The sequence below is a fragment of the Blennius ocellaris genome (assembly GCF_963422515.1).
Source record: "Blennius ocellaris genome assembly, chromosome: 13".
Classification (NCBI taxonomy): domain Eukaryota; kingdom Metazoa; phylum Chordata; class Actinopteri; order Blenniiformes; family Blenniidae; genus Blennius; species Blennius ocellaris.
The window spans coordinates 13,429,387-13,454,314 of record NC_137662.1 but is presented as its reverse complement, the minus strand read 5'-3'; the positions used below and the strand labels follow the sequence as shown (position 1 = coordinate 13,454,314).

General features: G+C 37.6%; 1 protein-coding gene across 1 annotated transcript in view; it reads left to right on the top strand.

Moving 5' to 3' along the window:
- Positions 1-24,355, top strand: part of lmbrd1 (LMBR1 domain containing 1) — a 55,604-nt gene extending 31,249 nt beyond the window's left edge. Inside the window, exons 10-16 of the mRNA XM_080507094.1 lie at positions 3,315-3,379; positions 3,550-3,652; positions 6,917-7,021; positions 7,132-7,281; positions 8,299-8,380; positions 22,617-22,708; positions 23,099-24,355. Of these exons, the coding sequence (XP_080363220.1) occupies positions 3,315-3,379; positions 3,550-3,652; positions 6,917-7,021; positions 7,132-7,281; positions 8,299-8,380; positions 22,617-22,708; positions 23,099-23,209 (708 nt within the window). The 3' untranslated portion in view covers positions 23,210-24,355. The remainder of the gene's footprint in view (positions 1-3,314; positions 3,380-3,549; positions 3,653-6,916; positions 7,022-7,131; positions 7,282-8,298; positions 8,381-22,616; positions 22,709-23,098) is intronic.
- The last annotated feature ends 573 nt before the right edge of the window (positions 24,356-24,928 follow it).

Here is a 24,928-nt window from a genome sequence, read left to right as displayed (position 1 = left end):
TCCACACAAAGTCAAATCACATGGACGTCTGTATTTTGAATGCAAAATACACAAACACAGCCACTAGCCATGCTTCTGTTATGGCTTAGTTTCAATAATCACAGTTGGTTTAATTAATGTTGGCGCAGAAGTAGCTTTGGATGCACAACATGATAAAATGTATAATTAATTTCTTAATAGTTGCAATATTTAAAAATGTAAAACATTGTGCTTTTATTCATTATTTCATCTACTTTATCCTGAACATTTTTCTTCTTTCTAAATTCTAACCTCGACTGCTCTAGATTTGTTTCCAGTTCTACTTTGCTCAACTGCATATTTACCTGATTCCCATGGGTAGTCTCTTCACCTAATTTACTCTCAAGTCTCTCAGGGAGTCTTACATTTGTCAGGCAGGATATCATGGTTCCCACAAGGTAAACCAAAGTACCAGCAGACATGAGCAGTTTTATTATGATGATATTCAGATTTACTTTTGGAGTTTCAAGGACAGCAGGGATCATAAAACATTGCTACTTTAAGGACACCTACACTAGATAAACAGACCCTCATCTGGAGATGATCATCCCATCCCATCTTGTGATGATACCTTTAAAATCGATGGTTTTTAACCTTTGCATTGGCTAGTCATAATATTATATTTCCAGGAAGTCTGACACCAGGACTTCAGAAAAGGGTACATCTGTGGCTATCTTATACATAACATAATAACCGTCAGACATTTTTTTAATTATTATTTGAAATGATTCAGGACTGTTGGCTCTAGAGCACTTCAACGTTATAAAATCTGACCATATTTATTTTCACTTATACCTTTTTTTAATTGAATAGATGGGGGGGGGGGGAAGAAAATTTCTTTTTCTCGACGATATCACTTCTAAAAACCTGATCAGCCTTTGGTGACACATTTACATTTTTGTCACCTTGTTATATCACGCAGACAATACTCCTGTTACTCACTCACTCGCTGCTCCAGCTGCAGAGCTGATAGGAGAAGACTAATGTGGTTGGATCAAGTGCTACTGTGATGATTCACTGCAATAATCTCCATATCCTCCCATATACATTTTGTATGACGGAAACTATCTTGGAGAGCTACATAGATGCACACAAATCCACCTCATGCTCACAGCAACACAACAGTATTCATACTCAGTCTTTTTACATACAGTAAAGGTTTTCAATGGCAGTAGTTCAATGACAACTTCCAGCGCCACCATTCTTGTTCACGTTTTCCTTCCCACTGTTAGTCATTTAAGGCATTTTTCTGCGCTGCAGGGTTGCGCAAACATTTTAAACCAGTGTCTGTAACAGTCTGTCTTTAACCATGGGGGTTGCTGCTAATGACAGTCCCCCGACTCAAATTTAAGCTGTAATGAGTTGGGAGATTTATTTACTGTATACCGAGAGACTGGTGTCAAAGCCAGACGAAAGTGATTTCACTTGGCCTAGTGTTTCTCAGTCACATGCTGTCCTTTTTATATCAATCCCAGAGTTTCACTAGTAATAAAATACTGAGCATATGGAACCTGACAGCTCAAAAGTGCTTCAACTTCACTGAATACTCAGTAGTTTCATTTCATTTTCAGACGAAATTGTGACAAATAAGAAGCTTTTTAATGGAAGCACTGTGCTGTATATACTTCTCTTCATTAGAAAGTTATATCACCCAAACATTTAAGATATGAAAATATATGCCTGCTCCTTCTGATTTTAGAGAGTGTCTCTTTCTAAATGTGACAGCTGTTTTCTTATTTGACTTTATTATCATCAAACAGTTCACGTAATGAAGTTCCTCTTTCTTGTCTTCCTTCCTTTCTTTTCTTTTGTTAAATAAGGAGGCGATGGCAGTTTCATCAGCGGATTGGAATTACTGTGTTTCCTTCCTGTCTGGACACCCAACTTATTTATTTTTTTACTTGTTTATATCAAAGCAATATGATCAACAATAGTGTGAAAATAAGTGTGTTGATCATCAGCTTCTTGATTGTAATTGATGCTTTGCAGCAATTGAGGAATTATATGAAGAGATGCTTTGTCAGATATAATTTGTTGTAGTCATTGATACGGATATGTCAGACAGTTGAACATGTTTGATCAATACACTTTTGCACATATCTGATTACTTTTATTTGATGAGACAAGATAGCTTGTGATTCAATTTGTACTTTATTGAAGATATCAAGTTAACAACTGAGACATACAAAAGATAATGTCAGACTCTTTTCCCATGATGGAAAAATACATATTAAATTTAAAAAAAATGCAAATAAGGTAACCACTGAATTTTCCAGGACCTTGTCTCCCACGCAGTCTCATGCTATGAGGTTTACAAGGTTAGTTAAAGATAACTGTTACAGCTGTCTTTGCTCCGTGGACTTACAAATACATAATCTCTAAATATGTCAGTATCCATACACAAACATTAACTTGGAAGTTTCCAGTGTTGGGTGTTTTTATTTTGAGTCAGTTACATGTTTTAAGTCATTTAAGTTAGTAAAGGGTCCAAGCATGGCACCTTAAATCTTTAAGGATTGATTAAGATATGAAGGAAGAACATTTATTAATATCATTGTATTATGTTTGTCTAAAATTGCAAATTCATTGATTATAGCTTGAAAATATTGATTAAACATCCCATTGTCACGTTCTATACAGTACTGAGTCATACTTTTCCAGTTGACATGTTGTTGAATGGAATATGATTTACTCAATACACTCAATGTTTTTATCTTATTGTTGTCCATGCAAAAGGAAGCTGAGAGTTACCGAATATGTTCAGTTTCCAAATCGAGGGTTCATCTCAGAGATTTAGAATATCTAGTAAGAAGAGTACTTCCTAACACATTGCTTCCCCCTACAAAATTCTCTTATAAGGGTTCATGTTGTTCTTTTCTTTGCTCGGGCTTGTATGAGATCTTCCAGTAACATGTTTCACCTCAAAGGCAAGCAGTTGATAGGTTGTATTGCTTTTTTGGCTGCCACCAGGCTTTTGCCTCCCTGGTTGAAACTGCCCTCTCCGATCTGGGCTGGGCTCTCCTATCTCATCTCCCCACCGACCCCCTCCCCGTCACCATAGGCAGTGCTGCCAAACTGTGGCTGGCCATGCCATATGGTCTCTCCTTGACAAAAGACATGACAGAAAGGTTATATGTGTTGACACACTGGATACACTGAATACATAAATTTCTCTTTTGTTTGTTAGGCTAAAGAATCTCAGCATTATCTGTTCAATGGTTAGAAAAACATCCAAAACCAGAAACCACTTCCTCGTGTTGATATTTATTTTTGTTTGTTGCTTTGTTTCTTTTCAGATAGTCCTGGGAATCTTCTTTATCCTGGTTGCACTGCTGTTCACGGTTGCACTTTTCATTTCAAAGTAAGTCATGATTACACAAAATTGCTCACACAATACAGTGGGCAAAGCTAGGTTATACAAGCAACCATTGTGCTAAAATCTATTGAACTTGTTTTCTCCAGCTATATTTAGTAATGTTGGAGCACTTATACACAACGTTAATGTTTTGTTTTTATTTTTGTGCTTTTCAGTTTGGACAAAGCTCTCCACTCTGCTGGCATCAGCTCTGGGTTCATAGTCTTTGGCACCAACCTCACCAATCCCCTGAATGAGCTTCTCTTAGCCTTACAACCAGTGAGTAGCCTCTCATCCCTCATGTCCAAAAGATGATTATCTTCAATTAAGATATGCTTAAAGCCATATTCCCTTGTTTCCATCATCATTAAACCAATTGATGCATAATTTGAAAGCTTTATCGCTGGCCATTCTTAAATGCACTTATAATAGTTTTGATGTGTATGGGCATCAATATGCTGCAGATGAACTTTAAAATAACCAAAGCCACATCACAAAAGCAGCAACTAATTGCCTTAAATGTCACTTGGCAGTTTCTCACTTTTTAAATATTGTTTGATAGGCGTCACTGATGTTTGACTAAATGCCATAAAACAACATAAAAAAAAAAAAAAAAAGATAACGGGGTAATTATAAATACATAAGTCATTCTCAAAACGCCCCTTTGCTTTCTGTGCTATCTTCCAAATAATTGGCTGTTAGGGAGAAAGTAGAAAGAAAAAAGTCTCGCACAAGCACAAGTACCATACCATGATCAGCCATAATATTATGCCAGATATTATGTGGGTTTGCTGCGACACCATATCTGTCACTGTTTCCATGTAAGGCTGTACGTGGTCTGCACCAATGCTCAGTGAGGTGGGAGGTGTCACTCAAGATTCCCCAGCATCACATTGCCTTCCTTTCTCAGTGTATTAGAATTTGATGTGTTTCTTAGGAAAGCAATGCGCACGCACACACACACACACACACACACACACACACACACACACACACACACACACACACACACACACACACACACACACACACACACACACACACACACACACACACACACATCTGGCTGTTCAAGTGATGTAAGTAATTTATCAAAATAGGCCAACTTCTTCAATTTCTCAGTCGTCCAGTTCCGATGCTCATGGAGCCACTGTTGGTATGGTGGACAGCGCTTATCATATTCTACAACCATGCCGATGCAAAATGCAATGCACTGTATATTGTTGCATCCCAGTTAAACTCACAATGCGCGACAAGAGAGTGGACATGGGTTTGGATACAAGAAGTGTAATTTCATGTGAAAAAAACTGGTAATGGGGTCAGGAGTTTCACTCATTTCTGCAGTGTGTTGATGAGTAGTGTGGTTGTTCATGGGAGTGTTGTCGGGGTGACACCAAAAGAAAAGGACAAAGGACAAACAATTAGCTGTGTGGCATAAGAGAGCAGTAGGAGAATGACTGGGCATGGCTTAAACAATATCAAGCGAGAGGCGCACAGTTGTTGCCAATCAGCCCGATCTCCATTCCTGCTTGCAGTCCCCTGAAGAGAAAGACCCGTAATAATATGCTGACACTTTTTTATCACAAACAGCAGTAATTTCTGCAGCATGTTGAGCCATGGGGCTCATCTGCTTAATCAAGCCTTTGCTCCCCACGTGCATCAATAAGCCCTGGCCTCCCATAACCTTCTCACCAGTCCACTGCTTTTCCATTCTTGGGTCATTTGTAGTTGATCCTGATGACTGCATACCGGGAATACTACACACTAGCTCAGGGGTGTGCAATCCTGGTCCTCGAGGGCCGCAGTCCTGCATGTTTTAGAGGTTTCCCTGCTCAAACACACCTGTTATCATGATGAGGCTCTGCAGAAAGCTTGACAAGGAGCCACTAATTGCTGTTGGCTGTATTGATGTGAGGAGACATCTAAAATGTGCAGGATTGCCCACCCCTGCCTACAGTTCATAATTTTCTCAGTCATCTTGCCATCACAAACTTGCTCCATTCCTTACACTTGCCATTTTTTTCCCTACTTCTGACACATCGACCCTGAGGACCAAATGTTTACTTGCGGCCTGATTTGTCACAATCTTTAAATGTTATTCACATCGCCTGTCTGGTTATGATATTATGGCTTATCGGTGCGCCTGATAGAGGCCAATGTTCAGGAGATGTACTATTGTTAGTTTTGTTTCTCCACATAATACCCTCAGAGATCGACAAACAAATTAATCAAGTCATTTGTTAGTCAGCTCTGACAAAATATGGATCGTACAGTTGACCCAAGTGTTGGTCTGATTATGAAACACTCAATTAAAATGTTGTGGATATAAAACAGGTTATTGTACGTTTGACCCCTGGAATTGGAATCGGTTGACCGAATAAGGAAAACCCAACAGATCACTCTCTTGTGAATGATGATTATGATTGTGCCTGCTGTAGCATAAGCTACCCACCTGACTGATGTTTTAAAGATTTTATGGCGGAATCACCAAATTCCTATTTTCAACAACCTCTCAAAAGCACACTCTATTTGTTTATTGATGCTTCTGTGTTTACTGAGGTCTAATTGTTGGCATTTCAGTGTCATTTATGGATAGAGGAATCGAAAAGCTCAAATGTCAAGTGAGCCACATACCAGGCAAATGCACACAAGGATCAAAATAAATTGTCAATGGCCCCAATTTACTCTGTTTGAATATGGAACATGCATAGATGTTTAGTTATTAAAGTATGGCTGAGAAATGTGTCCTTACATAATATCTAAAGTAATGCATTTATTTTTGAAAAGCTTTTAGAAGAGAAGAGTCCCTATTACATTTTTGAAGTTTTGATTTATTATTGTTCTTCTTGGGGAAATTCTTTCTCAGTATTTAACCTATCTCTTTGATTGGTTTATCATAACTGTACTCGCTACATTATTTTCTCAATTAAAAAAAAAGAATAATCCACCTTTACTGTATATGAAATAACGTGAAGATTTGTTCATCCTTTAGTTTTGGATAGACACATGAAGATTTTTGAATCAACCACGATTGATTCAAAACGCAAATTCAATTGCTTTCACTATAACTGAAATGTTATGATTCATTTACAAAGAATACTCAGCCAGTTGGAAGAATATAAGTGAAGGAGCAATACAGATATTTGTAGGAAGTCAAAGTAAAGAATTATTTATTTTCTTCCGGCAAGTTCTAGTGAAGAAATGATTGAGTCTAAATACTTAGAAGTAGATTACAGACTTAAGTCCAGAATTTTGATATACTTTTAAGAACTTAACTGCATAGCATGCAGACTACATCCAAAATACATTGCAATTGAATGCTGAGTTGAATCAAGTGTTTCTTGTTACAGTTTTCACAATGTGCATACTAACCACCTTCAAAATGCTTCAGCTGAACTTAGCAAGGCCAAATGTTAACAAAAACACCAATTCATCAGTTCTAACTGGTTATTGTTAACAGAATGCCTCTTTGAAATACTAAAAGTCTGAATGCATTGTGTTTGTACGAGAGATGAGAGCTCACCTCTGTCTCTGACATCACAGGTTTTCCCACTGGATTACATCCTGATCACAGTCATCACCATGTACTTTGTTCTCACATCTATGGCCGGCATTCGCAACATGGGCATCTGGTTCTTCTGGATAAGGGTAAACAAAGATTCTATTTATGTTTTTTTTTGTTTGTTTGTTTTTCTTTTAGAACTTTTGCAAAGACTATACAGATATAAATAGTTGCATTTTAATGTTTTTGTTTACAGCTTTACAAAATAAGACCTAAGAAGACTCGTCCCCAGGCTCTCCTGTTCCTCTGCATGATTCTCCTCTTGATTGTCCTGCACACCAGCTACATGATATACAGCCTGGCTCCCCAGTATGTCATGTACGGCAGTCAGAAGTATCTTGTACAGGTGAGAAATAATGCATGTGCCTTTGTGCATGTATGGCTTTTAGTCTCGTGATCAGAGCGAGCTTCACAGATGGGTTTATAATGATGAGAGTGTCACTTTGTCAGCGTGCTCAAACCACTTTGGTCCACCTCGGAGTCTCCCTGGGCTAGCAGCGGGGGCTTTTAGTTTCCTGTTCGGCTTGAGTTCTGTCGCCACATATCAGACTGTGTGTCTTTTGTTGTGTGGATCTGTTGTTTGACAGCCCTTCGTGTGATCCTATGGAGCTCTGCTTTCAATTGGCATGTGGGTGTGTGCATGTGGTTCAGATGCACTCCTTTATCTGTGTTTTGCCATAAAAAAACATAAAAAAATCTTGAGTACAACCTAGTTTAAGTGAACTGCTGTGTTGCTTTGCTGAAACATCCTCTTGATAAATGAGAGAAAAGAACCCTTCAGAAAGAAAGCTCCACATGACTCACCAAGTAAAACACTGCTTGTTGTCATCTGACACTCCCGATTCACCTGCAGTTCTTGAATACATCGTCTTTTTGTGAAATGTATTAATTTAACACTGTTGCTTAAAAACATTGACTATGTGGAATTGAGCAATTAAAATGAATGTTATGATAAATTGTCATATTAACCTCTTTTACAATCCTTTTATAAGACGTTATTCTTCAAATATGTTCAGATTGCCTGAAAAGATGGCTCGATTTCTAGATATGGAAAAGGAATTGAAGAGTTGTTGGCATACACACATCTTTATCTGGGCTGTGTTACTTCATCAAATCTAAATCCCCTTATCCTGCTTTGACACTGCTTTACTTGTTTCCCACAGCATGTGATTTGATATGGCAGGCATAGTTAGCTTACTGCAAATTACATCTGATTGGGTACATTTATGTAACCACCCCTGAGTGCAGGATGAATCAGGAGTAATGGTGTTTCAGTACAAAGGTAGAAATATTGTGTGTGTGTGTGTGTGTGTGTGTGTGTATATATATATAAATTAACATGACTCTTGTGTTTTTTGATCAGAGTCAGATGCCCTCACCCGATCCCACTTCTGGGAATACTACTTTTGGTACCACAAGGATATGTGATGCAGAAGCACCAGAGGGTGAGTTTGTCATCTCTGCTACTGTAGTAAGGTACCTCTGGTCCAACACTGAGATGTTGGAGGAACTTACAACTCAGCATAAAGATTAATTCTACACATGTTAAGTCTTTACCTGAAAACAGAAAATATGGTGGACAAGCAAGTCATTCAATGTAGACCACTGTTCAGTAATCCTTTTCACCATTCATTATTCATTAGAGCGAATAATACCAAGGACAAACATTTCCTAATGCAGCACGTGACCTCTCGCTGTCCCCATGCCAACGCTTATTACAGTAAATCAGCCATGAAAACACAAATGTGTGACTATACACCATACCACTGAGCTTTATTATGATAATTTATTCATTTGGATAGAGCTCAAGTCAGGTTATTGCTGATAGTGTAGATGATACTCATTAGATATGAAGGGCCAGATGGATTTATAATCACAAAATGTGTATTTTGTTTGGAGATGTCTACATTGAAAGGTGTCAAAGGCTCCTCTCCCTGCCTTCAAGTCTCTACCTCTGAACTTCCTCTGAACATAGAGCCTAATCTACTAAAAGTTTGTGCATTAAAGTGGGTACATACTTCTGCAGCAGCCACACAAGTGTGGAAGCTGGAGATTTTGTGACAGATCCTCCGAACGTTACACACTATTGTTTTAGCATTGACTTTATGAATATGGAATATCGACAATGTCTTCTTGAGTGTGGAAAAATACTGGGAGGAGTTCATGCTCATAGAATAATGTAAAATCTTATTTACGACACCTGAAATGGTTTGTATTACGTTTACATCTAAAAGAAGGTCCAAATTGAATCAGTCTTCAGAGGAGATTCTGCTGTCATTGTGCTGAGAATCATTTCCTGAGCTGGCTCTCCACAACTTTATATTAAGATATTTCCTATGTTTCCCTCCGTGGTTTTCTTTGTTACCGAACTTTGACTTTGTGATTTATCATCTACATTATTGTTTTTATCTTATTTATCTTATCTTATCTTATCTTATCTTATCTTATCTTATCTTATCTTATCTATCTATCTATCTATCTATCTATCTATCTATCTATCTATCTATCTATCTATCTATCTATCTATCTATCTATCTATCTATCTATCTATCTATCTATCTATCTATCTATCTGTCTGTCTGTCTGTCTGTCTGTCTGTCTGTCTGTCTGTCTGTCTGTCTGTCTGTCTGTCTGTCTGTCTGTCTGTCTGTCTGTCTGTCTGTCTGTTTAAAAAATCAGATGCATGTTCTGTCACATATAAGTTCAACATGTTCAAATCTATGTTATTCAATCTGTGGTTCTCAGGTCTCAGCGCTCCAACCAATCATGGGGAACTAAATGAATATGGAAATTATGTTTCCAGCAGATAGTTCCTGTGTAAACGGGCCTAATGCACACAAAACCCTAATATGAAATACTATTATTCTTTGATGATCATCCACAAAACGCAAGCAAATTGCCCCATTTACATGTGTGAACATGCAATTTAAGACACTTTATACAGGATTGCAGTAAATAAGCCACACAGTATTGGTCGCAGAGTAGTTAAATCATGCTACTTCACATAAACTGGCAGTAAATGTAAATTCATCACAGCCATCCCAATAAAAAGGTTTGATGAAAAGAAACGCAATCAGAAGGACACCTTCAGCTGATCTTTCCATGTGGAATAGTCATAACGTTTCCAAGTCTAGATTCAATCTGTGTGAGTATTTAGGCTTTTGTGCATCTTTGTTTTTGCCATCAGAGATCCATTAGTGCAGTAGCTAATTATTTTTTCATTTAAATGAATCGATGTTTGGTCATGAATGTTCTCCCTGAAGACACAGGATGTGAATGCAATTAGAGTAACTAATGAGTGTTGATGAGTTTAAATGTCAAGTATATAATAAAGGAACGGAGTAAAGTTCATGAGTCAACAGTTACAATGCAGTGCTCCATTTTTTTTTTACAGACAAAGTCATTTCATATTTTGAATCATTTACTTGTAAATGTATTATTTATTTATTTATTTATTTATTTATTTTTTACAAATATTTTGGATTTACTTACCAAGCCTCATATTAGAACATTGTATAACAGTTGTAGTCATTTATCATTTTTTTTGTGTTGTTTTCAGGTTTAATATTCCTGTTTTAAATTAATTTCTTTCCCTCAGAAATCTCCTGAATGAACCAAACACGCCTCACATGTTATATAAATATAAAGAGAAGCACATCTCAGTTTGACTAGCCTTACCTGGAACAAACTTTTCATAGGATAAGGTAAATTAAGAGTTATATGTTATCTCCTGTCAGAAAAAAGCTAGATTACTGTTCAGAATAGTTATTAGGTCTGTGTGTCGAGTTGGAGTGAAGTCTTGGATAACATAATGATCTCCTGTAAATTCAATATTATTAGGCACTATTAAGTTGGGTTTCATATGTATTCTTCACTTCATCCAACAGAAAATGCATTAAGTTGGGCAAAAATACAAACATAAAAGTAAGGCATGAGACAAACTGCAAAGATTAGAAAAATAAAGTTGTGTCTTTACAATTCTGTGATTTGTAGATGCATACATTTCAGTTATCTACTTCCAAAAATCCTTCCATATGCTTTTGCATTAATTATGTTGGAGTTATAGAACAGAAAGAAAAAAAACAATTACCATTGGTGGTAGAGTTGTGGATGAGATATTGCTGCACCTTTTCACAGAATCTTCAACTTTGAAAAAGTCTACTCTCTGGCTAATTTCAGCACACTGCAGTACATATTCACAACCATGCTCTGCCACATACCTTTTGTTATAGGGCAGAACTCATTTTGAGAATGAAGCATGACCCTATAGTGTGTGTCATTAAAGTAGTATCTTCTCAATTCCACAACTTAGGCAGACATAGATCCTGCGAGTGTTAACGACTGTGTCTTATCAATGGTTTTATGTGGAAAACAGTCAAATATATATCTTTATTGTTAAGGTTATATGCAAATGAAACAAGGCTTCATTTAGCATGTGCCGGCACCTAATTAGGTTGGATGTAATTTATGCCTTTATTTCTGTCTGTGTGTCTGTCTGTTCATTGAACTGGTTGTGACAGAAAACTGTTTTGCAGGGATGATCGATTTGTTGATTTCTTGTAAAAACTGCAAAAAAAGGAGTATTATTGTTGAATGTTGTTTACTGAAACTGAATTGAGCCCATTCAGTGAATTGACACTTGACATGAGTCTTAGAGGAAGTGCTCTGAAAGGCTCATGGCTCATGTAAACAGGACTGATTCATTGAATTATTTTCTGATTTATGAAAGAAATCATTTGCGAAGGTTAGATGTACAAAATAGAAGTGCAAACATCCAGTATGTGTGGGGCATTTGATAGTCTGTTTAACTGTTTAAATTAGTGGCCAGTTCAAAGCAAGATTGAAATGTACTAGAAAGTTAAACTATAGAGGAAAAACTGCACAATGTGGTTTAAACCTTTGAGAAAACATTATATTTTATTTAAGAATATATAATACTGTGAGCAACTGCCTTAATTAGGTGGTTCTCAAAAAGTTTGCAGTGTGCAACACCTGAAATTATATGGAGCTCTCCAAGTACCATGATTATAACTGACCTTAACACACAGTAGCAGAGTCTTACCCTATTAGCTGTGGACTTACTACTTATACACTCTAAGCTTTGTACTGTTTTGATAATTTACATATTTTCAAATACATTTCATAAAAAAATGGTGGTGCAATAGAAATGACTCCCTGTTTCCAGAAACTCCTTTTAGCAGTCTGGTTAATTCATAGATATGATTATATTTGGATGAGTGTGTGCATACTTCAAAAAGTATGCCAACGTTGCATAGGAAAAGTTAATTTAAATGAGTTGTCTCTGAGTTTTTTAGGTAACATGCTCATGAGTTTGTATTAATTTATGTTTTGTGTGTTGTTTTTTGATGATGTGTATGAAGCTGAAAAATAAAACTGTCCCTCTGCTAAAAATTCAGACAAACCTTGAAAGAGCTATTCTGGATCATGAATGAAAGACTTGGGACAATGCATTAACGGCCATAAGCAACTAATTATTTCATTAAATCTCACCAAAGAGATTTTGTGTAATCCCACTTTAAATAGGAATGGAACTACAGAGACTTTATTTTTGTGAATGGAAATGTGTAATTCTTTTTGCTATTAAATGCATGATTGTAAATACATAGTAATTACAGCAAGAGCACTGTGACATTTATAATAAATTATTAAAAAATACAGTTCAAAGCTTTCAAATATGAATGTCAGCAACACATTATTTTCACATATTGGCTGAGGAGAACCAATTGTATTTAAAAATTGGAATCCACCTATGTTTGGATTTAATTAAAATGTAAAATAAAATATTGCAAAGCCCCAACTTTATAAGGTTTGGTATGATATGTATAATACAGGCAGGCCTCTTCAGTACCCAGTCATGTTTCCTGCAAACCAATGTTGTTGTGGTCTCTTGAAATAGAAAAGGCACTGGATGGGCCTCTGTATGCTTTCAAAAGAACATAGCATCCTTCTTTTTCACCCCTCAAAAAAAAAAAAAAAAAAAATCCAGATTTGCCATTTTCTGAACACAGAAGAGTTTTTCAATTTAACTTTTGTTGAGAGAAGACCAGCGTTTGTTTTGTGATCACATATAGCTTCTCTCAGGAATAATACAATTTAAACTTGTGAATTTCACAGCAGTCTTGGTTCACAGGTTTCTGGAACCCCCCCCCATGTTATTCTATTGGTGAAACCGTGTTCAACAATTGTACCACAATTGTTGGTTAGTATTGTCTTCGCGAACTGGAAACTGTTATGACTGTACCCTGTCTGAATACTTTTTAGTTTTCTTGCTGCAAAATAAAAATTAATTCCCAAATTGCATGAAATTATTAGAATCCTTTTCTTCACACCTAGTTGTCTCTGTGCTATTATGAGTGAAATACTTGTTTTATAAATTTGTTCAACATATTTGAAATCAGGATTGTATGTGTGAAATGTTTGCTTTATCACACTTACTGTGTTTAATAAGGTTCTATCTGATTTCTCCAGTTATGTTTACATAAGTCAATGAAGCCAACTCTGCCAACATACAGTAATTACATAAGATAGCGATCCTATTAAGGCTATATTGTGTAAAGTAATTAGCTTTTCTTTGTCAGTTTATTTGTTTTTCCTCAAATACATAATTCAGCCCCACAACTACCACAAATAACCCACAGATCCAAACAGGTTTCTGCAGCACTTGCCATTTACAACGGCACAAAAATAACATCTTATCTGATGAAATAAACATTATATTTAGCTGTATATTTGTAAGCAATAAGTCAAGCACTCCGGGTCCTATTATCATTTTGTTCCAAAGCCATGATAATCGTGGGATCTGTTAATTTACGCAGACGTTTTGGAACACTTCAACACTTTTTAAAAGCTCTGTGCCGCTAGAGTCACTTGGCCAGCAGAATATGTACTTTCTCTTTTGACCAGCATAGGGAAACTGATCCCAATTTGGCCATCTTGGAAATGGCTCCTGTTTTCACAACAGCCGTTGTACCACCTACCATGAGGAGGAAGTGTCAAGCAGAGACAGCACATGTGACAGGGACTGAACACAATCAGACACAGACACATTAGATGATCTAGTGTAAAAGTAACAGGTGACAGATTTATTTTGCATTATACACACTGTCCCTCCTTTCTCTTTTTTTTGATCCACCATATTTTACTATAATACTTCATTACTACTAGATATGCAGTCTTGTCTGTAGCTGAAAAGGTTCTTGACTGATTGAGTGGAACCAGTTTTCTATGTCTAAGATAACCGGTGCACAATTTCTGTTGTCTGCTCGGGTATAAAGCTTTATTGGAAAAAAACTCCCCAAGATGCAATAGACCCAGTATAAACAATGAGAAATGTTTGCACATCATGGATGGTAAAACATTTCAGTAATGACATCGACATGGGCCCTGATGCCCTGCTGACTACCATGATTGTCGCTCATTTGCCTATTCATGAATAAATTGTAATACATCAACACATTTGTGGATACCTGCAGTATACAAGGAATGAAAGTAACAAATCTCATTTAGTCTTTCTCATGAGAGAAGTATGATGTTTACCTGTGGATTTATCACACAATTGATTTTTAAATCTCATTATCCCTAAAACACAGAGGAATTGTAAGAACATATATGTTTGGTTAAGTTATTGAAACAAAAGGTCCTTACCATTACCATTGAAAAAAAAAATTTTTTTCCCATTTTAAATGATCCCACGATTGTGATTACAGTGCATTCATAGATTGCAAACCACAGTTTCATTTCCATAGCCTGGATCCAAACTGCCAACTCCAAAATGACAATGATCGCCTCCTCAGAGCTAGTTTATCAGACGACTTCCAGAGAAGGTGAACTGACCAGCCAGCGGTGTTGACCTCAACACCATTGAACACTTGTCGGATCAGTGACTATCACGCTAGCTTTTGATCAGTAGTAAATGTTGGCTGATGAATGGGATTCATACCACAGAATTGTGTGAACAGGCTGTGTCTGTGTTCTACTGAGGCTGACTTACTGTTGTTAAATGAAAGAATTGTTAAAATATGTCTTCCTCAGATTTAAATACTCTAATCCACCAAAAAAAGAATCAACAACAAACAAGACCTGTTTGGAAGCAGAGCACATTAGCAATTTATTTCAGCCCTGCTGCTCATGCCACACATGTACACTTGTCAAGAGTTTGGAGACACATCTCATCAAAACTAGCCTGAAGAAAAATAAAAACACAACACTTCAGTTTTTGCTCCCCTTTTTTCATGAGCTGAACTCAAAGATCTAAGACGACTTCTATGACTTGACCACAAATGACTTGTTTATCTCAAATACTGTTCACAAATATTTCTAAACCTGTGATCGTGAGCATTTCTCCCATTGCCGAGATAATCAATCCACCTCATTGCTGTAGCATATCAAGCTACTGGTTAAACAGCAGGATTTTTGCACCCATGTATCTTAGACTGGCCACAATAAAAGAACATTCTAAAGAAGGCCAAGGGTTTGCACCACTGTCAACAAAGCAAAGGGTGAGTACGATGAGAAATTGAAGATATAAAACAAGTTTAAGTAATTTCACAATATTTTTTTGTTTTGTTTATGACATATGTGTTCATTCATAATTTTGATGCCTTCAGTGAGAATTCACAATGGAAATAGTCAATAAAATAAATAAAAAAATAAGGTGTGTCCAAACCTTTGACTGGTAATGTATATTATTTACAAATACGACACCATTGAAAATTGGGGTAAAGACTTATTATTTTTGCCAAAATGGATTGTCACATAAATCAAAAAGTTATACCAAACAACTCATCCACCAATCAGCTTATTCCATACAAAATGAAACTGTCTTGTCGAAAAGAACTTTGTCTTCCTTGAGAAGGGAGAGAGCAGGTGGGGACACAAAACAAAAGTGAGCTGGTCAGTCCAGCAGACTTTACAGTCTGCACATTAGGTCGCAGAGCAGCAAATGTTCTGTTTGCTCTGATCCGGTTTTAATAACTCAGGCGTGTCTGTCAACCTTGAAGAGCATTCAGTCTCTAATAATGGCCACTTTTAAACTGTCAGTTGATATGATGGCAAATTTGGAAGAAGAAAATTGTTTTACAGGTGGTCTTTGGTCATACATGAGATTTCAAACAATCTGTTGTCTATTGGAACCAGAGATGAACTTCCTTAAACTTTCAAATCATTTTTAAAGCGCTACTCAAAGTATTATATTGTGTCATAATACCAGATTCTTCGGCTATTTGTCTTGAAGAGAAACTATGACATTTACAAATGTGAAACATGTTATAAGCTTTTTAGTTTTTATGTTGTGTGTAGAAATAGTATAAACCTTTTCGAAGACGGTCAGAATTCTTTCCTAACACCAGTATATGTTTTAGTCTGACTGAAAAAAAGCAAATGTGCCACTTGGATTGACTGTGTTGTTATATTAGTGACATTTCTTATAGACAACTGCCACCACAATAGACTGTTGTGTGCAGTTGATGCATTTCAACAATATAGTAATATTTTTCAACTTCAGTTCTGAAAATTGTCGTATACCTTTTATTCCAGAGATTTTCATCAGTGATTGTTATAGTTAAACATATCAGGGTCTGATCCAGTCTCGCAAATCATCATGTTGCTGATGCAACATCTTAATCAGATTTTGGAGACTGCATACATTTCTGTACAAGCTTAGGAAGGCCATCACTTTGTAAAATCCCCATGTATGACACAGGGTCAAAAGACAGCTCAGGCACAAAAGGGTTGAAGTCAAGCTGGTGACTGATTGGCCAATTGGTCACAGTGGGGTAATGACACTAACATCTTGGTGAGCAGGTGCTCAGTGCCAAGCTCTCCATTATCTAGTCTAAGGTCATTACCATGCTATTACTCATTTACTCAGTGTAATGGAAATGCATACTCAAGAATTGGCTGCCAACATTTGAGGCAACCTGAACCTTGAAATCCTCTCCTCTTCTCATCAGTTCATACTGTTTTTAAAAGAATATTGGTTCTGTTTGTGCATCATTGGAAGCTCTGCTCAGTTAGTGATGTTGCTTTCATCTCAATCCATTAAATTTTTTATCGCCAGCATCTTTCAAGCCACTAACACAAAGTTGAACTTTTGCAGAACCACATTTTTTTTTCCACGTTTGGCTTCACTTTGTTACAGCCTCACTCACTCTGGCTGAAACCCGCAGAGTATCTTAGTGTTCGGCTGCTCTCAGGAGTTATTCTCGCCACATGATGCTCATGCTGCATCTGCAGAGGGTGGGCTTTGATCTTAAACTCAGTCTTGCATCTACAATTAGTACCGAAGATATGACCTTGTTAAGTGTTTGGCTTGGTTCTGTTATTTTGTTGAAAATGTGCTGTCCTCTGATGATCATGTGAAAAACCTTCTTAGTATTTTTTTTTTTTTCAATCTATTTCTCTGATCGACAACTGGGTAGATGTTACAGACCTTAATGATGTCAATAATCCATCAGGGCTATTTAGGTAGCCCTCTGTCTCTTTCATTGATCCATTGAATTTTATTTAATTATTACTGCACTACTGGCATCCATTTCTAATGATTACTCCCCATCCTAAGTAATTAACTGTCCGTAACTCTTATTTTATTGCAGACGTGCCAACACCTATCATCAGTTCAGCAATCTCTGTTATTGGTTACATTAGTTCGCTTGACAGTCTGACCAATAATTCAATGACTTCCTGTCCTGCTGTCTGTTTTGGTTTTGGAAAGCAAAAACCCAAAGCTTCTCTCAGAAAGTCATCTGCATTGCACTTTGCATTATAAGATCATGTCTACATTTATAGCTGTGCATCTATAGCACTATATTTTCTTTTGGAAAGGCACATAGAAACCAATAAATCCTCCCTCAAATTTTACTTTTCATCCATTAGTTTGAATATAAATATGAGTGGAGTTATTACTTTTGTTGTTTTTTTGGAGTCATTTCTTTCTGTATTTTACACCACGAAAAGGGAGCAAAGGCAGCTTCTGTAAGCCGAGTACCACAATCACAAGTCCAGGTTTTACCTGAGATGACATGTACGGTTTCTGTATTGAATCCCACTGATGAAACTTCTCATACAGAGGAATTTTTTCACAATATACACTGATGTCTGTTTCCTAGCAACTTGCCAGTTCCCACAGTATTGTTTTAAAGAGCTTCGGGGGGGGGGGAGATGGTCACAATTCTCTGTTACCTCTGAGATGTAGGGTGCCCAAGCAATTTTCACCAGGAAACTCCCTCAACCCCAACACAAATTAATAGTAATTTCCTGTGCATCAAGGGGATCGTCCTCAATTTGCATTACAATGGAATATGTCAATCAAAAGTTAATCTCTTGAAAGATAAATGTCACAGATACATCTAACCTTTTACTGGAGGTTCACCCACAATGAATGTTTGCAAGGCATTGTGTTCAACAACCTCCACTTGTATTTGATTGTAATAAAAGCACATTTTGGTCACCTAGCTCTGGTGAAATCTAATAAAAATAAGTAGCGCTGACCAATCAGTGTTTGACAGCATATCTGCTGCACACTACCTAAAGTCAGCATCAAGTATACAGATAGTGTTCTTGCACTTCATCCAAAAACAAAATTTGCAGAATTAAAAAGGTGAAATGTTTGTGTTTGGTTTCCAATTGATGTGATCAGTGGCTTTTTGGTTAGGTCAAGATAACCTGGCTAACTGTGTATCATGTTGTCTATGCTTAGAGGTATTCAACTTTCCTGAAATGGATATTCGTCTATGAAAAGATGCTTTTGGCGAACAATAATGGTAAATACAAGTACAAAAAGCTGGGGGTTTGAAAGTGTTTATGCTAAAGGAAGTTCAACATCCTCAAAGGAGACTGGACTAAAAGTGCCCCCCTGCTTTTCAGATAGGGAGAAAGTAAAAGCATACAGTGCGGCTACGAGAGCACTTTGTGATGGAGAGCCTTTCACAAGAGCACAATGTGTGCATGTTGGGTTTATGCATGTGTTTGTGCTTGAATCCAGAGATGAAAGTTATACATAATGCATCATGCTGCGCGGGGCAGCACTCGCGTGGGTATCACGAGTCAAGGTGAAATTACCTGCACTCGCACACTGCCCCATGCTCTTATCGAAGAATGGTGATGATTTCAAGGTGAAGCCGGTCAGTGGTGTACATGATAATATATTTAGGCGGACCACTGTTGTGAACCATCTGTAGGTCCCACTTGGAGCCCTGCAATTCAGGTAAGCAGCTGGAGAACTACAGATGGCTGAGGCAGTGGAGAAAAAGAGTGGGGTCAGGGGAACTAAGATAAACTTGCTTCTTCTATTATCTGTTGATCCTCGTGAAGGCAAAGCTGATTGTTGTTACACCGCCACAACTCTCCTGGGTCGGCTCCATCTAATCTTTATTATAGATAGAACGGCACAGACCTGAGTGTTCTCTGCATCTTTAAAATTCAGCACTCTGGTGAGGGAAACTTTTGAAAGTATTGGCTTTAATGAATAAATTCTCAACCACACTGAGTTATTGCTGGGGACCTTGACGTCATGCTGCTTTGTGGAAGTCTGATTGCACTGTTCATAGGGTTCAAGTCAGTGTGAGGAGCTGTGGAAGAAACAGTGTGAGAGGAGCAGCTCAGCAGGGTTAGCGTTAATGCTCCAGATGGCTCTCTGACATAGCCAGACAGTACATTTTGTCTCTCCTTTGTGGACTCTTTCCTCCTGCCTTGTGCTTTTCAATCGACACAGGTCTTATTAGGAGTGCATTTTCTTTTTTTTTATTTTTTTCCTATGCAGCTTCATTATGCTCTGCAAAACTAATTAATAAATTTGATCTGAAGGGAAGCAGTTTTTTTCCGCTCTTTGCTTTCTTCCTGTGCTTTCACGTGAAAACAATTGGAGCACGGAGGAGAAACCCAGACACTGCATGCATTTCATTGGCACTTTCCTCCTTTGACGTCACCTGCATTTCCCATGCCTGCCAATACCCACTCAAGCACATAGAGGAAGAATGACTCAGCTTAAGAATTCTTTATATCATTCTTGCATCTACCCTAGTCGGATCAATAACAGTATCGGTTCTCTTCAAAGCCGGAGAGCAAAAGCTCAGATGTGATGTCACCAGTATAAAGCAGAGTGCTGCTCCACAGACAAGCAGAGAAATTGGATTCTATGGGCTATGAATTTGTTTCCTCCCGCAGATCTTTCAATTAAATCTGTTTTCTAATCAAAATAACAGTGTTTGGTCACAGCGGCAAAATCTCATTCAGTGAGCAGCAGAGACTGAGATCGGCTTACGTTTTACTTTGCTGGAACGAAATGTGATCGAGTGATTGTTTACACATGCCGAGTTCAAATGAGTTTGCTCTGTACTTCACAATCTGAAGCAGGTAGTGTCAGCTTCTTAAAATATGTGCATTTTTTACTTTTGCATATGTAACCAAGTGTTTTGTGTATTTTTTTCAATTTCATGTTTATTTATTTTAGGCTCTTATTTTTTAAGAAAACTTTCTGGAACCAAACTTCCCCAAAGGTTTTCATCAAATTTAGTTATTATCATAAAATGTGTTCCAAATTATCTTTTTCACATTTTAAATCTGCACTCTTTGCACACTTAGCCTCTTGTTCTGCCTTTGACTTGACATGACCTTAAATGCTCTTTATCTTTCCCTTCTTCATGAATGTTCTTTACCAACCCCCTTAAATTTCATTAGCATTTCAATATCCTCTTGCTTTTTGTAGTCTCCATGTCCTGAATTCATTATGTTGAGCCCCGCTGAATTACACAAATGAAGTCATTTTCAATGTTCCAGAGGGTAGTTATCATTTTGTACTGCTGTGCATGTGTGTCGGGATTTCAATATGAAAATCTTTTGAGAGTCTCCTTTCACATATGAATCTGAAAAGCTTTGGAGCTCATGAAGCTTGCATTCCCTTTACCTCATCTGAGAATTTGGGCCAGCATGCATAACCCATAACCTGTGGTTCACTGTCTGCACAGTTTGTTGGTGTGTGGGTGTGTGTGTGTGCGTGGGTGCGTGCGTGCGTGCGTGCGTGCGCGAGTGAGTATACCCATCTTTTGTGCCTCTTCAGTGTGTAACAGCAGATATATTTGATGCAATACATCCTCCATTAAATCTTACATCATTTCCAGTTTTATTCATTGGTTAAGCTACATTCACATTGACAGTGACATAGCTTTCCTCTTTTTATGCGACTGGTTGTCCTTTTTAGTTACAATAACAACGATTGCCCGAGGTGCTGCTCAATGTAGTAATAGCAGCCTGTTTTGGGCTCTTAAGTGAGCACAGGCCTCTTTATAACACAGATGTATTACAAGTGCTACACTTGTGCAATTAGAAACGCCATGTAGCAATGGATATGTCACATTTTATTGCACTCCTGCTGAGTTGGGTTTTTGTTTTTTTTCTGGAATGGAGCACAGACCAACGAAGAAGTTATCTGCCTCTTGCAGAAGCCACCTCACTGATAAACTTGAGCGGAGCGGATACAAAATGCTTCTTCTCCACTTGGTCCCACATTAGTGAAATATTAATCCAGCGCCTCTCATTTGAAACTAATGGAAGGTAAATCAAATTTCTGTGAAAGAAATAGCTTAAAAAAAAAAAGCTTTTTTTTTTGTTAATTTATTCTTTAATTTGCACAGATATTTTGTCAGCCACTGCAATAACATTCAGCTACCTGCATGCCCTTTGCCCAACTCTTAAACTTCAAAATCATTCTGAAATCATTTCTTTGTATTTACAGATATAGGTAATCAGAAGAATTACACTTTCCAGATACATTTAGCAACCTTTGTTTCTAAATCAAATATATGAAAACAAAGAGACCACAGGAGAGATATAATTTCAACAGAATGTGATTGAGTCTATGACAAATATATCTCCATCCATCCATCCACCCATCTACTGTGGGAGAAAACTGGAGTACATGCAATCTCCAAACAGAAAGGTCTGGCACATTGAACTCACTTTGAAGTGAGAGCACTGTACTGTTCACCTAAACTAATAGGGCAGGCAAGGAGAGCTTTGATCAGAGAAGCATCCAAGAGTCCCATGGTAACTCTGGAGGTGCTGCAGAGCTCCACAGCTCAGGTGGGATAAGCCTGTCCACAGGACAACTCTGTCTCGGATTCCACAAACCAAAGACTGGCAAGAAGAGTGCAATTGATGAAAACTGGCACTGCATATCACCCTGAACACACCACTCACACTGTAAAATATGATGGGCATAGAGACAGAGCTACAATGGAAAGGTTTAGTTCAAAGTATATTCATGTGTTCGAATGGCCAAGTCAAAGTTCACATTTTAATCCAAGTGAAAATATCTAGCATGATTTTGATTTGTTGTTCATTTTCGGCTTATTTGCTTTCAGAAATACAGCTGTTGATGTTTACCATTCATCCTAGGCCAGTGAAATGTTACATATAATTCACTTAACAACATGCTTTTATTTATTTTTACTTCCCCACTGTGATTTTAAACTCAGTTTAAAATGAAAAAGTCTCACAGAGTAAGTGCATTGTGTGCCCATTGGCTGTAGGAGGTACGCGCGTCACCCATACAGGGGTGAATCTGTAGCACAAACGCTCCAAATCCGTACGGAGGCTGTACTCACCTCCGACGGATCCCGCAATTTTGACATGGGTTGACATTTGTTTCCTATCTATTTCTTTCAGATCAGTGCACTGTGACACGGTCCTATCTCTTCCTGCACAAGTTCTGGTTCTTCAGCACCATCTACTACTTTGGTAACTGGGCCTTTATTGGGGTGAGTCCCAACAACGTGTATAAAATGTCCTTTTCTTTGGATGAAGTGGAATGAGAATCTGAACTGTTCATCTGAGGATTTGGAGGCGGAGAACAAGCTCACACACGTAAAATTTGACTCTTTTGAGAGATTAATCAAAACCAGTGGCTTTTTAATTTACTTCAAAAGCCTTTCAAGAAGATTTCCCTGAGTGTGGGAGCAGAAATATATCATTCAATTATTACTCGGAGAAGGGCTACTGGAAAATTTATTTGCCATGACTGCACAGTGCTTATCTCCTCAGCAAAAATATTTAATAGCCTCTGTCCTCTGTGCTTTTGCTGTGTTTTATTGATCAAATGATCCTTACGAAATGCTCCCTAATGTGTGCTTTGCTTATTATGTTTTTAGGCTTTCCTCATCGGCCTGGTGGTGTCCTGCTGCCGAGGGAAAAAGTCTGTGATCGAAGGAGAAGTGGAGGCTGATGACTCAGACATGAGCGATGACGAATACGTGCACTGAAAGCTTCCCTCTCACCTGTAGATAACGCAACCATATGCTAAATAGGCTAGAAAGTACAATTCCATCACAAAATGCATGTCTGTCAGCGATGCGTCTTGCTTTAATTTATTATGGGTTTTTTTAAGGAGACGGTTCAGCTTTGTTATGAGTTGTCGCGACGTTCCCTTTAATTAGATCGCTCAGAATGATTGTTGTGTCCTTCTCAGTCAATATTATTGATGACTTTTGGGTCCTGGGAGCGTCCGTCAACTCAAACCTACCTTAAGACCTTCTCAACACTTTGAAAGTCACAGATTGTTTAGGAGGAAGATCTTATTGCTTGCTGCTCAAAAACTTTATTTCTAAATCACTCATGGCCATTTTACACTATTTAAGCCCTTTCTGAGCATCTCATTTGGCTTCTATATACCTTTAATGCTCAACTACCAAGTGAATGAGGCAGTTTGTGATAAACTAATTGGTGTAAAAACGATGATTCCTGAGGTGTTGTCAGTGGTAGCACACACGTCTATTTTGCTTGCTTCTATCTGAGGTTAAATATAGTGTTACTGACACTGATGCATATTTACAGTCGTCGTTCTCAGTCCCACAACATCGTATACTGAAACTGTGTGAAATGTGAAGGACCAATCACGTCTGTTGTGTTCATAGAATATCAGAAAGTAAATGTTTATAATTATGGCAACAGTTTCTGCCCTTTGTGTTGAAAGAAATATGAAAAATAAGTGTTGGGGGTTTTTTGGGGAGGTGTTTTTTTTTTTAATTTCTTATTAAAGAGCACTGATTTGTCAATACCCTCGAGTTTATCAACAGCAGGCTTGTGGCATAGAGCTCTTCATGTTTTGCTCAGCGTATTTGCTCTTTGTGTATAAATCCAAAGTGAGGATTTAATTTTAAACTGAAATGTTTGTGCCTCATGAATGTATGGCACCATGATGGGCACATACCCACATGTTTATCTGGTACGGTAACGTAGCCTCCCTTCCTGGGGTTTCAAAATTTGGACTTTTCTTTGAGATGTGAGTCCTGCTTGTGGTGTTGTGCCTCAGTGGATGGAGTTACATGATGATGATGATGACAGATAGTACATCCCTGATTTAGTGAAACGGCTGCATTTGTGGATTGTTATTGAATTATAACTATCTAAAGAAATAAAAAAATAAAATAAAAAAACCACCAACTGCAGTCCTCATCTTTATGTTCTTTGTTTACTTTTTCTCTTGACCTAAAGCCTTCTGTTTGGGTGTGGCTTTGTGTGCCATACCAATCATTTTCATTTGCTATGTTTTTAAATCCAACAGGAAGCTAAAAGAAAACAATTCCAAGCTGTGCATCAAAACACACACAAACTATTATTGTTCTACTTATATTTCAGGTTCATGTTCAGTTTATGTTTAGAGCTTTGTTGATCGACTACATCTCAGCCTCAATCATGATTGTTTTTAGGGCAACTGGACGGGGTGTTTGTATGGAAAAGAATGGAAAATGAAATGGAATAGTAAACAATATCTACTCTTAGTTTATTATAAACTGAATGACATCTCAAAGATCATTTTGGGATGTGCTGCTGATATAGCTACCATGGCAGCAGGATTTGTCCTGCAGTTCAGGTTAACACCACAAGATGGTGTATGGATTTTTATTTTTATTTTTGGCAAACCTACAAAAAAAAAATAAAATAAAGATTGGCTTGGAGGAGGAATAGTTAACACGAGCTGG